Source organism: Miscanthus floridulus, chromosome 7 (genome assembly GCF_019320115.1).
Source record: "Miscanthus floridulus cultivar M001 chromosome 7, ASM1932011v1, whole genome shotgun sequence".
In the NCBI taxonomy this organism is placed as follows: Eukaryota; Viridiplantae; Streptophyta; class Magnoliopsida; order Poales; family Poaceae; genus Miscanthus; species Miscanthus floridulus.
Window position 1 is genome coordinate 36,027,614 of NC_089586.1, and position 15,691 is coordinate 36,043,304.

Sequence of the window (15,691 nt, forward strand, 5' to 3'; positions counted from 1 at the left end):
AGGCTAATTTTTTTATCAAGTTGCCGATGATGTTCACCATCATTCAAACTGAATGGTCGACTGAGGCATGTCATTCAGACCACTTACATGTTCTACATTTGGTTGGTTTCAGAGAATGCCTCCCTGCTATGTGGTCTTTGAAGGGAAGAAACCTGGGATTTATTTTACATGGTATGAGTGTGCTAAGCAAGTGCTTAGGGAAGAAGGGGCTATCTATCAGAAGTACAACAACTATGATGATGCTCTTAGAGATTTTAATGTAAGGGTACCTCAAGAACCCTTGCTGTTACCAATTCATGCCCCTCATGGGGATGCATCAGCATCCCATGAACTGGTGACAGGTCAAGGTTCTGAAATCTATCCTCATTCACCTGGGCTGCAAGGCTATTGCAAAAATACTATCATCTTGATCTTGTTTATGGTTGTAGTTGGTCTGTCACTCAAGCTATTCATGTGCCACAGCTGTTGTTTTAATTAGGCCGATGATGACACAATAGGATGACTGCATTAGCTGGCTACATGCTTTCTGTTAACTTGTTGCCCTTCTCGGCTTGCCAAACTGTTAAATGTTGTATTTTGGCCAATGATGACACAATGGATTGATGCATTAGCTGGCTACATATCATTTTGTTGCCTCTTATCTGTTTCTGTGAACTTTTTCGTTTGTTGGCTTCAAAACTTGACTGACCCATGCTTCTGTTCTTCTTTACTGACTTTGATTATCCCATGTAGCCAGTAATGCCATGAATTGTTAAATTAGCATGTCTGAGGCCAACTATTTCATGCTGAAACTTTGATTTGTTGTTGTAACGGTTATGGAAGAGCAACCTCATTCTCCTTTCATTCATGTCCATTTCTGTTTGTTGTTATGGGCCTGGCCGACCACAGCCAAATGACAAACACTATCTCGGTGTGGCAGTTGGTGACGGTTAGCCTCTCAGCCCGGCTGCTTCTTCAATGACAAACACAGCCTCGCCTGAGCCGGGCTCACTGGGTACACAGGCGCAAACAAGAGCTGTTGCACCACTTGGGGCAGGCCTGCCCAGGCCTGGGCCAGTTGGGCTGGCCAGGCCGGCCAGGTACAGGGTCGCAAACACGCCCCAGAATAGTAGCGGTCGAGCGAGACTAGGGGGTTCGCACGGGATCGTTCGGTGGGGAACGAAGCGCCTTCTTTTCGCCCGCAGCTGGCTGGATGCGGGCTATCTCGTCAGATTCAGCCCGGCGAAGAGTAGAGCGTCGGCCCATTTTCTCTCTCCTTTTCTCTCTTTGCCAGATCATGCCTTTTTCCTACGTGGCCTCAATTCAGCCGGCTGACTCAGCCTTATAATACTTGGGCCATGTTTAGTTGCCCCAAATTCCAGAATTTGGCACTATGCAAAAAGAAGATTCCCCGTCACATCAAACTTGCGGTACATGCATGGAGTACTAAATGTTGACGAAATCAAAAACTAATTGCACAGTTTGGTTATACTTTGTGAGACGAACGTTTTGAGCCTAATTAGATTGGACAATTATTACCAAATAAAAACAAAACGCTACTGTAGTTACAGTGTTGCTACAAGAATTTAGACGGCGCTGATTCGGTGAAACTAAACGAGGCCTTCCTCTAAGCAGAAGATCTTTATTTTGTTTTGACAGGATGATTGCCATGACCATTTATAACCTGGACGCACTTGTCTAGTGCCAATGAGCTGACTATATATGCCTTAGATGGGGTGAAAACCGAAGAGCCCCATATATAAGTACAGATATCAGGTGCCTTTTGTTTTGTAAAATTTGCTTCTCGACTCATTTAGTCACGAGTTTTTAAAACCTAGAATAGTATATCTTGGTTTTACTTGTTAGCCTCATGGGTTATATTATGCCATAAGATTTTTATTTTTTTGCAAAGGTTTAACTGAGATTTACAAGACACTTTGGCAATGTAAAGTTTAACTAAAGAGTTCCAGTCTTGTAGCCCACGAGCAATACAGTTCTTCCAGGGCTCCAGGCTCGGAGCAATACATAGAAGTTCCAAAGCAACTCTTTTGGCGCCAACCTTCGTTGGTTTGCCTTCATCCCGCCTGAAATTTTACAAACAGAAACATGGGTCGGAGCGTCGGACAGTGCCCTGCACATCCTATCCTGACACCACTCTGATTCTTGCAGCTCAACACCCGCATCCAATCTCATGAATTCGGGCACCAACTTTTCAGATAGGACGCGTGAACACCAGCGGTTTGCAACTTTTTATAATGGATTCTCGTCAGGCTCGCAATGCAGCAGATGCAGCAATAGCAACAGTGTACTGTGCCGACCTCTGCCACTGCAAGCCTTCCCATGCTTCAGTTTGACCACAGTGAATAGTACAGTGCTATACATGTGGAGCTGTTCGGATCATAGCTAACTGTTTTTGTTACTTGAGTGTTTTGTTGTTTGAGAATGGCCGATAAGCAGGACAACAACGCGGTACGACAGCAAAATAGCAATGGAGTATTACCATTCCATAAACAAATCAAGCTAGATCGTCTTCAAAAACACAGCATGCAGTGGCCTGCCGCGAGCAGCAGCAAACACCTACCGCCAGCATACATACACTGTAGTAACATTCAGAGAATTGAAACCGAAAAAAATAATCCACATGTATGCCGGCCGGTGCAGCTAGCTGCCGTTCCTGCCGCCGCACTGATGGCCGGCAACCACCCTCTCCGCTCTGCAAAAATGCCATCCTCCCCTCTCCTTGTAGTATACCGTTGCTATGATGTTATTTGAGTGTAGTGTACGGTGGTGTCTGTATAAATACCGTCCACAAATACGGCGTGGTTGGTTTGCTCCGCTCCACGTCATGGGCTCAGTAACTAATCATCGATATACTCACACGTCGGAGTATAGGTACGAGTCAGACGCAATGTGTGTGGCTCGCCATGTTCATGTGGTCCGTGTAGCCAGCGCAACGCCGGCGAGGTCACCGCCGTACTCCTCCAGCAGCACCAGCAGGTTCCCGCTCGGCTTCAGCCACGACCGCGGCACGTGGTACCTGCAATGCAAATGTGAAGAAATGTCATGTGTGCTCTCCGTGAGGAAACAAGCTTGACAGGTCGCCGCACTTCCCATGTTGCACGCCACGGATGTTTCTACGTATACGTACCATCTCTGGGAGAGGTCGCCGCAGTTGGACATGCACTGGTCCTCGCGGTACGTCCCGGCGTAGCTGCACCGCCGGCAGCTGCCGGAGTAGGCCCTGTACGACCAGTACCGCCCGGCGTGGTGCCCGTTCACCCACATCTGGCCCTTGCCCATGCTGCCCATGTCCAGAGCCACAGGATCGCTCCCCGCCGGCGCGTTGAACAAGGCCTGCGCGTTGTACACCAAACAAGGATATTCAGCAACACAAGTCACTTATATCATCGCTGCCATATCTTCAGGTTGCTAACAGACCGACCTTATGCCAAGTCAGTGGCTGCTTGCCGCCGGGGCCGGCCCATTCCACGGCGGAGCTTCCAGTCACGGTGTGGAGGCCAAGCGACTCGCCTTTCAGGTCGACCTGCACCAGGCAAGATTCAGAGTTCAGTGTGATTCTATGATGAACTCATTAGCATTTCTCATGTGGAGAAAGGCGTTCCTTTGTGGATGCCTGGATGGTACAAGCACCTGATACGTCCATTTCTGATGGCTCAGGTCCCTCTTCCCCTCATTCAGGCCGGACAGGGTCACTGGCCCGAGGACGCCGACGTTCCACAGCTCAAAATGGTTCCCGTTGTTCTACAGCACCACCGTATTAAGCATTACAAACATTTCTCCGTAAGATGAATTTTCATGACATTGAATTGGCCTATGATCAATAAACTTACAGGAAGGCCCACTGCTGAGCTTAGGATGGAGATCTTGTTGCTGCCCTGCCACATCTTCACATGTCCATTGAACGTAAGTTTCGGGTTGTCATAGCCACCATAAACAGATCCTACAACATAAACATTCTGTCGGTATAGTCCTGGTACTGGCCTGATTGGTAACAAAATGCTGCTAGAGAGAGAAGTTTGTACCATATGACCTCCCATTGACGAACACCTGCATCGAGTGTCCAGCAGAGTAGACAGTGAGCTGGGGCCACTGGCCAGACTTCAGGAATTGTTCATTGGCACGAATGTTGACACTGCAGTGAGCATGATTCAAAGTTTAAAGATAATCCATCAGGTTTCAGAAAGAAATGGTTGGAATGATGAAGCCTTATCAAGGCCACTAGGCCAGTCAGTCACTCACTGGGTGGTGTACCACAGATAGTCCGACTTGTCCCATGTCAAGCTGAGTTGCTCGACCAGGCCATCCCTTGTAAACGCACTGTCATCCAGCGAGTTTGTGTCTTCGCTGTAGGACTGCCAAGCAAAGTGTAACACCGGGTTCATCTTCGGCAGCAGAGTTGGCTCCTTCACCTACACAATTATCACATTTTTCTCATTACACTACATGATCCCATTTGTCCTACAGAGAGAATGAAAGATTCAGCCTTCAGTATGTTCTCACCGTCGCAGTGTTGAAGACCGCAGTTTTGCAGTCAGGCAGAATGCTGATGGACCAAGCAGGGAGATCATAATGACGCCCATCAAACCTGATTTTCACAGCAGTCTTCATGTGATAGTTCGACAGGAACGCGGCACAGGCTCCATTCTTCGACTTGAAGACATATGCCTGGAAAGCAATTGTAGGATCAATCCATGAATATCTCCTTATGTTTTCTTGTATTTGGCAACCAATTGCCATGTGGGAAAATTCGTAGCAAAATTTAACCTTCTCGTAGTTTCCGATTGATTGTGTTGTTGGATCGCCAGAAATCAAAGCAGGCTCGGCCTGCTTGATAGCCCTGTGCAGGTCCCTCAGATGACCCCATTTTGGTTGCCTAAGCAGACCTGAAATGTACATCCCAGACTTTTCAGTTCAGCTCAGCCCAACTCATGTGAACAAACAGGTAAAACCACGCTGCAAACTTCCCAACAAATATCTCTGGATGACAACCGAAGGGAATTCAAGTTTGTTAAAGATGGCAATCACTGCATACCAAATTCATCGATGGGGGCATCATAGTCATAGCTGGTTGCGATGAAGGGGCCACCGGCCGTGCGCCCAAAGTTTGTCCCTCCATGGTACTGCATCACATTCAGAACATGCAAATGTGGTCACAACAACAAGAATAGCATTGACTGCAACGGCAGTAATGGTGTGACCAGCATGGCTTCCTTAGCTTTCTCACCATGTAGTAGTTCACGAAGGAGCCTCCTTTCTGAATGAACCGTGCCACGGCGAAGGCCAGGTCCTCCACAGGCCGGTGAGGCACCGCGCCACCAAACTTGGTAAACCTTTTGATATTGTAAAATTACAAAATTAGACCATTTTTAGATATCGAAACGTTTTCACGGGATCGGCATGACTTGGATCAAGTACCATCCAGTCCAGGCTTCGGTCCACATGGTCGGCTTGTACTTCTTGTTCGGTGTGAAGTAGTCGCAGTAGAAGCCATTGCAAGTGTTGATCTGCAGTGATCAGTTCACACAACGTAAGAACTGAAAACAGTTAAGCTGCACATAACAAATTCAGGTACTTGACACCAGCCAGCCACGCCACCGTTGAAGGTGCAGGAGTAGTGCGCGACCGAACATACCACAGGGTCCGGGGCGTCATCCTGCTTGCACATCACCCACGGCACGCCGGTGTTGGTCCCAACAGCCATCTGGGCTGCCCAGTGAGCATACGGCTTGGCGCCACTGCCCACGACGGACTCCATCGGCCCAAACTCGTTCTCCACCTGCGCATAGTGGGCGGATGAGGCTCCAAGTTCTGCTTCAATTTCGAGTTGCATTGCAAGTTTGAACTAGAAATGTGACAGTGCACACCTGAGCCATGATGATTGGGCCTCCCTGCCACTCGAATAGCCCCTCCGACTTCATCATGGACACGATCTTCTCCACGAACTTCTGCATTGCGGCCTGCAGTAAAAAAAGAAGGAATCAGGCACATCCCTCCCCCATCCCCACCCAATTGGTGCAAAATGAAAGAATAACATAAATTTATTTCATTGTCATAACAAAAAAAAATCTCTTTGGGTGAAAGTAAAACAAGCACACTACCTTGAAGGGGCCATTGTCTGTCCTGAACTTGATGCCCGGCACATACTTGAGCCAAACAGGAAAGCCACTGAAAAGAACAGACATCGACTGCAATGTGAGTACATTACAGTAATTCTAGTAATCCACAACCGAATTACATTACAGGACCAAAAATTCATAGCCTGCAGGAGACAAGAGTGTTGGTGGTGGTGGGTACCCGAAGTTCCACTCGGCGCAGACGTAGGGTCCGATGCGGAGGTGGACGTAGAGGCCGGCCTGCCTGACGAGCTTGACGAAGCGGACGAGGTCGTAGCGGTCGGCGAAGTGGTACTGCCCCTGCACCGGCTCGTGGCCATTCCAGAAGACGTAGGTCTGGATGACGTCGAGGCCGCCGTCCTTGGCCTTCTGGATCAGCCCGGGCCACATCTGCATTCGACTCGGCCGGAGAGCAAGAATCAGTCAGTCAGTCGAGGTGAGAGCCGCCAGCGCCGACCAGCTTCTGATTTGAAGCGGATGAGCGCAACGGCAGGCAGGCGAGGCGACCTACATTTGGGCGAGGGAGGCGAAGAGACGGGCCATGGACACGGAGGCGAGATTGTACGAGTACGGTACCTCCGGGGTGCTTCTCGGGTAGTGGATAGAGCCGGAGATGAGGATACGGCGGCGGCCGTTGATGACGAGGGAGCGGTGGTCGTACGAGACGGCCGCATTGGCCGCCGAGGCCAACAGGGAGGCCGCCAGGAGGAAGACGGCGAGCAGGATGCGACTACCTCCGACGCCGCTGCTGCAGGCGGCAAGAAGAAGCGGCGCTGCGGCCATGGTGCGTGCCCGCCGCCCACCTCACCGCTCCTCTCCTCCGAAGAGCAAAGCTCCCAGAGTCCCTGGCCTTTCTCGCTCCTGGAGAAGCAGTGGCCTGCCGCTTCTTGGCGGAGCGGAGTGGCAACGGGGAGGGTGTGAGGTGGTAGCGTTTTTGTCGAGAGGGGCCGGCAATGGCGACGGGGGAGTGCGCGAGCTTTTATGCTGCTGCTCTGCTTTTGCTCGTTGTTTTATCCTTGTTTGTGCGGGCCGCTTTTGGATGGTTACCGCCGGCGGTGAGCTGCCGAGCTTGGGCTGTGGAGTGTGTGTGTGCGTGCACGGGAATGGTGGAGTGGAATGGGTGGGTGCGCGAGAGAGAGAGAGAGGAGAGGGGCTTTTATGGTTGCTGCCAAGTCGAGCTCGAGCTGAGCTGACAGCCGAGTGAAGGCCGTCGTGAATTAGCAGCCCGCCTGCCAATGGTTGCTAGATTTATTAGCAAGTCTTTTTAGATCCGATGCTACTAATTTTAGCTACTAGTCCTCTGTTCCAAATTACAACACTTCACCGGCAAAAACACACACAAAAAAAAAGAACACGAGCAGGTGCTTGGTAAAGCTGTGGCCCCACCTCTTTGTTGCTCTACTTCATTAGCAGATTTAGAGTCGCTAACAGGTGCTAATAGTTCATATACACTTTCAACTCACTATCAAACACCTATTAATAGGTAGATCCAAATAGCACCCGCTAAAAACATAGCTAACTAAAAATTAGCAATTATTAGCTAGATAATTTTTTAGTGCTAATAGATCCAAACAATCCCTAAGGGTGAGAAAGGTATTACAGCATAGGATGCCTCTTCCTACTCACATCCTAGCCACGTTGTTGTGTGTAAGCAAAGCATGTCTCACGTTTGCTTGGTTGCCACGATAGTTGCAGTAGCAAATGATACAGGTTATCTGGCTTGTTGCTCCTCGTTTCCGTGTGAATGAAATGCAGTCCTCTCTATGTCCGGCTTTGTCAATGAAATGGTGTCAATAAAACAGGGGTTTAAACTCTTTCGGACTGCATGCAATTGAATTGAATTTCTAAATTTTCTGAAGCAAACATCTCTTTGACTTTGAGTATCTAGACTATATATATACACTAAAATAACAAACATTTTTGTCTTGAGAAATACTAGTTTTTTTTTTCTCAAACACGCAAAAGATTTGCGCGTTATTGTATTAAGAAAAGAGAAGTTTTGTTACAAAGCGCTTTGCCCGCACTGCAGGGGTCTCAAAAGGATTACAATGAAGCTCATGCCCGCCCTAAGGCCATACTAACTAGGCTAAGGCTACGTTCGCTTCGCTGAAAAAATAAGACAAAACACTGTTTTTGCTGATTTGTTGTGAGAGAAAAACACTGTTCCAGTTAAAAAAAGAAGCTGAAAAGCACGGATTATAAGATAAATGAACAGGACCTTATACGAGGTTCCATAGCACACTATAGCTTTACTAGTTCTTTAAAAACGCATAAAAAAGAAACCAAAAAGTTGATGAACAGAGAATCAATAAATAGGTACTATAGAAAACATGTTTAAAGAAAACAAGTTTAGAGAGACGGACACGCAATACTGTTGTGACTTTGTGAGTACTGGTTGCATGCAGGTTGCAGCAACAAGCCCACTATCGACGTCGAGAGATAACCAAATTTACTTTTGATATTGTTAACCAGGGGCTGTTTCAATCCGGTGACTAAAATTTAGGAGATATTAGGTGAGGGTATTGTATAGAATGTTTAGATACTAATAAAAAAATAAATTACAGAATTCATCGGTACTCCACGAGACGAATTTAGTAAGCCTAATTAATCCGTCATTAACACATGTTTACTGTAGCACTACATTGTCAAATCATGGACTAATTAGGCTAAAAAGATTCGTGTCGGTGTTTCGAGTAAACATCAACGAGTAAATTTGTATTATTACGCGTTGGACCCGGATGGTGTGCTAAAAGACACAAGATTTATACTGATTCTGGTAGAATGTCCCTACGTCCGGTTTACGGCTGTTGCTCGTGTTATTAGCACTGAAAAGGTTCGCAGTAGGGGTTATAAACGGGTGAGAGAGGGACAGGTCCCTAGTCTCTGATGAAAAGTGTCGGTGTTTCGGACCAGGGGTCCTCAACCAACCAGTGAATTTGTTCTGCGTGTTCCCGATCCCGGATGATGATGCAAAGAGACACAAGGTTTATACTGGTTCAGGCAATCGGTGCCCTACGTCCAGTCTGAGAGATCGATCTTGTATTCCTTGCACCGAAGTGCTTGTAGTAGGGGGTTACAAGCTAGGTGAGAGAGGGAGCTAGTCCCAGGTCTCGGCGAGGAGTGGTTTGGGTTGCTTGAGACGTTGCTCTCAGGCGGCTGGGATGTGTATGTGTGTGTGTTACAAGGTGTTCTTCTCTGTTTTTCTAAATGGCCCAAGTCCTCTTCTTTTATAGTTGAAGGGAGGACAAGGACAGTACATGTGTTAACTATGCGGCGTCGTGCCAACAGGGGCGGCATGTCCGAGCCCTGTGGCCCGTTCCTGTGGCGGCGTGGCCGTCGGAGTGGTCCGTCCTTGGAGCACTGGGGCGGCGTGCTAGTCCCATCCGATCCTGTGCGTCGTGGGAGCCCCAGGACCGCCTCGGAGTGGGTGCGGCGGTGGACGTGCAAGCCGCTGTGGACGGACTGTGCGCGAGGCCGAGGCTTGGTCGGTGCCGAGGCTACACCGCGGTGGGGGGTCTCGGTGGGCACAAACCCCGAGATAGCCGCGACCTTGGTGCACAGTGCCGACGGCTTGGAGGCGGTGATGACCTGGGCCAAGTTGTCCGTGCGATGTTATTTTCGAGGCGGGGATCGCGGGACACAGTGTAGGGTGGGCGCTGATCGTCGGCACAGCGTCAGAACACAGTGGCCGGTAATCCCCGCCGTGCCCTGTTCCGGCCGGTATGGCGCTGATGCGACCTCAGGTCCCGTCGGCCATTCTGTGGCGTCGAGCCATCGTCCGACTGAGATTGCGGGAGTGGTTGAAGTATTAATGAGACATGACGTGATGTCGGGAGGGTCGGTCGAGGCGGGGGGCGACGGGCTGCTGACGAACCGGCCTCGAGCGACACGGAGAATGAGGCCTCGCGCGGGACGGAGAGCGGAGTCTCGTGCGAGACGGAGATCGGACTCCCTGCCGAGGCTTTCCGTGAGAGGCCTCACGCGATACGGAGAATGCACCCCCTGCCGAGGCTTTCCGTGAAGAGCCTCTCGCGAGGCGGAGATTGCGTTCCCTGTTGAGGCCTTCCGTGGGGAGCCTCGCGCGAGGCGGAGATTGCGTCAGGACGCCGAGACCTCCTGCGCGAGGTTCGAGGCGAGGCGGAGAGCCTGGCAGGCTCGGACGTGGCGGGTGAGGGGCCCACGGCTTACTTTCTAGCTTTGTTTTTTGATGGGGCTTAAGTGACCCCTTTGATGTTCGCTCGGGGTACCCCGTTCTAAGGTACCCGACAATAGCCCCCGAGCCTCCGGGGGAGTGCGTGCACTCTCCCTGAGGGTTTGCCGAGGCTTGGTTTATACCCGCTCCCGTAGGAATTGGGTTTTGTTTCTTGAGGTTCCGGTGGGTGCGCGCGAGCACACCCGCCGGGTGTAGCCCCCGAGGCCCTGGAGGAGTGGAGTTACTCCTCCAGGGGCTTTTTTCATTTTCGCGTTTGAGCGAGTAGTTTTTTCCGCATTTGCCGTGCCCACAAGTGGAAGTTCGGGTTGCGGGGGTCTCGGCGAGGCTACATGAAAAGCCCTCCAGCCTCCGCACGGAGCGAGAGGTCCGTCAGGGGTCCCCCTGACTTTGGGTACGACCCTCACGCTTCCTTTTCGCTCGGAAGGAGGGGTGGAATGTGCCAGGCTACCCTCGATGGGCACGAGCGTGGGCACTTCCGGTGAGCTGTTATCGGGTGAGTCCGAGTGGAGGCCCGTACCCCGTTCGCTAGGGGACGGCTAGTGGTCCAGAGACGCACTTCAAGAGTACCAAAGGGTTTCTCTAGTGGGTGCCGAGGCCGTTCGCTAGGCCTCGGTGGCTCGGTGCCTCCCTACGGTGGGATCCCATTCGGAGACTTCCCTGCCGGTCTTGGACACGACTTAGGATGCCCCGAGCGATTGCTTGCTCGGGCCTCGGCCATTCGTAGGCTCGCCCCGAAGTCATCCCTGACTCTGTTGCCCTGGGGCGGCTATCGAAACCTCTTGGAGGCCCAGCCTTCGAACCCCTGGACCGTAACGGGCTCGGTGCTCTTTATCGTGTTTGTAACGAAACCCCTAGCGTGGACTTGGACCGTTTGTCTTTATCTTGGGTGCAAGAGGAGCCCCCGAGCCTCCGCCTGGAGCAAGAGGGCGGTCGGGGGTCCCCTGACCTTTCATCCGACCCTCACATATCATTTTCGTTCGGACGGAGGGTTTGTTTGCCGAGCCCATTCTGGTCTCGGCAAGGTTGCAGGAAGAGCCCCTAGCCTCTGCGTGGAGCGAGAGGGCCGTCGGGAGTTCCCCTGGCTTTTTATACGCCCCTCGCGCATGAGGGTTTGTTTGCCAAGGCCCCTTTGGGCGCGAGCCCGGGTCGTGGGGTCTCGGCGCATCTGTAGGAAGGGCCCCCTAGCCTCTGCACAGGGTGAGAGGGCCATTAGGAGCTCCCCTGTCTTTTTGTACGACCCTCACGCTTCCTTTTCGCTCGGAAGGAGGGTTTGTTTTGCCGAGCCCCTTTGAGTGCGAGCCAGGGTCGCTGGGTCTCGACAAGGTTGCAGGAAGAGCCCCTTAGCCTCTGCATAGAGCGAGAAGGCCGTTGGGGGTTCCCCTGACTTTTTGTGTGACCCTCACGCTTCCTTTTCGCTCGGAAGGAGGGGTGGAATGTGCCTCGCTACCCTCGGTGGGCACGAGCGGTGGCACTTCCGGTGAGCTGTTATCGGGTAGTCCGAGTGGAGGCCCGAACCCCGTTCGCTAGGGGACGGCTAGCGGTCCAGAGACACACTCCAAGAGTACCAGAGGATTTCTCTAGTGGGTGCTGAGGCCGTTCGCTGGGCCTCGGTGGCTCGGTGCCTCCCTACGGTGGGATCCCATTCGGAGACCTTCCTGCCGGTCTCGGACATGACTTTGGGCATCCCAAGCGTTTCGCTTGCTTGGGTCTCGGCCCCGTATAGGCTCGCCTGTGGTTGTCCCTGACTCTGTTATCCTGGGGCGGCTGTCGAAACCTTTTGGGGCCCAGCCTTCGAACCCCTGGACCGTAATAGGCTCAGAGCCTGGTTCCTTCATACAAAAGGAATAGGCCGTGGGGAATATCTTCCCTATTGGCTCGGCAACGGGTGGCACACCTTTTGAGGCAGTTTCCTAGGGAGGTGAAACGACGCCTGCTGCCGTAGTGGCCGAGCGTGACATGGTGGATGGGACGTAACTGTTCTCGCATTTAATGAGGGAGACGTGGGCGCGTGGGCTGGTGAAATCGGCTCGTGATTAACTGCGCCGGATCGAGGGGGAAACTTCCCCGATTTCATCGCCCGTTCGTTTCGCCTCCTCCCTGCATAAATACCCGAAGAGTCTCGCCCCTCCTCATCTTACCTTGCCTGCATTAGCACTGCCTCCGTCGAGCCATCGCTAGAGCAGCGGGTGCCGGGAAGAAGAGGGGAGAAGAGCGAGCCTAGGGAGAAAGCGAGAAAAAAGTGAGAGCATGGGAGAGAGAGAAAAACTCATCGCCGCACCTGATTCCTCCATCATACCCATGGCCGGCGACATCGTCGTTGTCGAGGCGGACCCCTAGGATCCATCGAACGTCACCGAGGAGATGCTTCAGTCGCTTGTCGACGGTGGACTCCTTCGGCCGATGACAGACCCCACCAGGCCGGAGTGGATTGCTCCGTACGGTGAGCCAGAGCCGAGGCCTCGCGACGGCTACGTCGTGAGCTTTGTCTCCTTTCACAAGCCATTTGATCGTACTGAGCAACCAGATGCGCGAGCGGCTCCGAGGAGCGCTACACACGGGTGTCAAGCGTGCGCTGGCTGTCATCTCTTCTCACTACGTCGGCGTCGACCTCCCGGCCATCAGTGATGGGTATGTCCTGCCTGATGATGACGAGGAGGCTGACGCGGTGGTCACGAAGCTGATGAAGGTGGCGGAAGGCCCTGGCACGGCGCTGGCGACGCTCTTCGAAGAGGAGGTGGTTCCTCCCCTACCATCTGCCGGTGCTGAAGGCCCTGAGCCTTGATCTGGGCCCCGGGGGCTATGTAAAAATAGAGTAGGAGTTATTTTTGTATCGTAACGCTTGTGGCCGTCAAGGCCTTTATTTTTGAAGTATTTGTGTTTCTTAGTTGTTTTTCTCATGTTTCCGAACCTCTGCCCTCTGTTGCTCCTGATCAGATTTCGTTTGCAAAACACCCCCTTGAGGCCTAAGCCGTCCCTTGGGTGAGAGGTAGTGAGGGAGTGCCATAGCCCGGAGGCGTAGGCCGTCTCGTGACTCTACCGGCCTCTTGCTTAGGAAACAGACCTTGGTCCGAGGGGTTTTTACAACTGATTCACCAGAGCATGCTAGAGTCTTGGCGTAGGAATTTTTGCAAAAAACGACTGAAGAATGGTGTGTGGGACCTAGGGGGAGTCCCCCATCTAGCCCCCGAGGGAGGCTTGGTTCTGCCGAGGCAGAGCCGAGTCTCCCTTGCCGTGTTACTGTATTGCCGAGACCTACGATGGGCTCGGGGGGTTTCTTGAAAAATTAGACCAACTAAAAATGCTTTTTAATTGTATTTCGAGAAACGACATATACAATGCTTGGAAATTTAGGGATAAAAGCAACGTAGCTATTCTATGTTCCAAGCATTGGTGAAGACTTTGCCCTTCTCGTTGGCCAGCTTGTAGGTCCCGGGCTTCAGTACTTGGGCGATGATGTACGGTCCTTCCCATGGCGGGGTCAGCTTGTGGCGGCCCTTGTTGCTCTGTGCTAGCCTCAACACCAGGTCACCTACCTTCAAGTCTCGGCCTTAGACGCGTCGGGCCTGATAGCGCCGTAGGCTCTGTTGGTATTTGGCCGAGTGTAGTAGCGCGACGTCTCGAACTTCCTCCAGTTGATCGAGGGCGTCCTCTCAGGTGGTGCGGTTACTTTGTTCATTATAGGCTTGTAGCCTCGGGGACCCATATTCCAAGTCGATGGGGAGGATGGCCTCGGTTCCATAGACCAGGAAGAAAGGCGTGAACCCCGTGGCTCGGCTTGGAGTGTTCCTCAGGCTCCAGATGACTGAAGGGAGTTCGGCGAGCCATTTCTTGCCAAACTTTTTCAACCGATTGTGAATCCTTGGCTTGAGGCCTTGTAGGATCATGCCATTGGCACGCTCTACTTGGCCGATGGTCCTTGGGTGTCCTACGGCCGACCAAGCCACACGGATGTGGTGGTCGTTGCAAAATGTCAGGAACTTTTTGCCGGTGAACTGTGTCCCGTTGTCGGTGATGATGGTGTTGGAGACTCCAAATCTATGGATAATGTCAGTGAAGAACAGCACTGCCTGCTCAGATTTGATTCGATTGATCGGACGAGCCTGGATCCATTTGGAGAACTTGTCGATTGATACCAGTAGATGAGTGTAGCCTCCGGGGGCCTTTTGCAGAGGCCCGGCCATGTCGAGCCCCCACACGGCGAACAGCCACGTGATGGGGATGGTTTGCAGGGCCAGGGCCGGGAGATGTGTCTGCCGAGCATAGTACTGGCAACCTTTGCAGGAGCGTACTAGCTTGGTAGCGTCGGCGACCGCCGTCGGCCAGTAGAACCCTTGGCGGAAAGCGTTCCCCACGAGCATCCGAGGCGCCGCATGGTGCCCGCAAGCGCCTGCATGCAAGTCCCAAACCAGGGCTCGGCCCGTCTCGGTAGTGATACATCGTTGGAGGACACCTGAGGGACTTCGCCTGTATAGTTCATCATTGTAGAGGACGTAGGTCTTGGCTCGGTGCGCAAGCCGTCGTGCTTCAGTTTTGTCGTCAGGAAGCTCCCCCCGATCAAGCCAATCGAGGAACGGGATTCGCCAATCCGTGTCCTGATCAGTTTGCGGAGGCTCGGTGTTGACTTCCATGACCTCGGGCTCGGTCGAGGGGGTCTCGGCAGCAGAGGGGGCGTCAAGCTTTGCCGTGGGTCCCACAGGTGGGCCCACCTCTATCGTTGAGGTGTAGTTAATGGAAGGTTTGTGGAGGTCTCTGGCGAAGACGTCCGGGGGGATCGGGGCCCGTGCCGAGGCCATCTTCGCCAGCTCGTCGGCGGCCTCGTTGTATTTCCGCGCAACGTGGTTTAGTTCGAGGCCGTCGAACTTGTCTTCTAGGCGATGTACCAATTTGCAGTAAGCCTCCATTTTGGGGTCGAGGCAATTTGACTCCTTCATCACTTGATCCACGACGAGCTGCGAGTCGCCTCGGACGTCGAGACGCCGTGCCCCAAGTTCGATGGCGACTTGCAAGCCATTAATGAGGGCCTCGTACTCAGCCACGTTGTTGGAGGCGGCGAAGTGGTGTCGCACCATGTAGCGCATGTGTACTCCGAGGGGCGAGATGAAGAGCAGACCCGCGCCTGCCCTGGTTTTCATCAGGGATCCGTCGAAGTACAGGGTCCAGCACTCCGTCTGAATTTGAGCTGGTGGCAATTGGGTGTCTGTCCACTCAGCCATGAAATCGGCCAAGACCTGAGACTTGATCGCTTTTTGAGGCGCAAACATCAAGGTTTCCCCCATAAGCTCGACGGCCCACTTGGCTATCCTGCCTGAGGCCTCCCGGTTATGAATTATCTCACCCAGGGGGAAAGATGACACTACAGTCACTG

The 15,691-nt window shown here is 52.5% G+C and overlaps 1 protein-coding gene across 1 annotated transcript; it reads right to left on the reverse strand.

The window, feature by feature from the left end:
• Positions 1 to 2,496: 2,496 nt before the first annotated feature.
• LOC136463042 (beta-galactosidase 4-like) lies at positions 2,497 to 7,205 on the reverse strand. The gene is made up of 17 exons (XM_066462085.1): positions 6,690 to 7,205; positions 6,295 to 6,503; positions 6,099 to 6,165; positions 5,865 to 5,957; positions 5,633 to 5,776; positions 5,416 to 5,504; positions 5,225 to 5,330; positions 5,033 to 5,120; positions 4,765 to 4,883; positions 4,501 to 4,665; positions 4,240 to 4,409; positions 4,023 to 4,132; positions 3,831 to 3,940; positions 3,631 to 3,741; positions 3,422 to 3,523; positions 3,128 to 3,333; positions 2,497 to 3,016 (listed from the first exon to the last, which is right to left on the reverse strand). Exons 1-17 carry the CDS (start codon positions 6,894 to 6,896, stop codon positions 2,908 to 2,910), a joined length of 2,205 nt encoding a protein of 734 aa, XP_066318182.1. The 5' UTR covers positions 6,897 to 7,205; the 3' UTR covers positions 2,497 to 2,907.
• Positions 7,206 to 15,691: the final 8,486 nt, after the last annotated feature.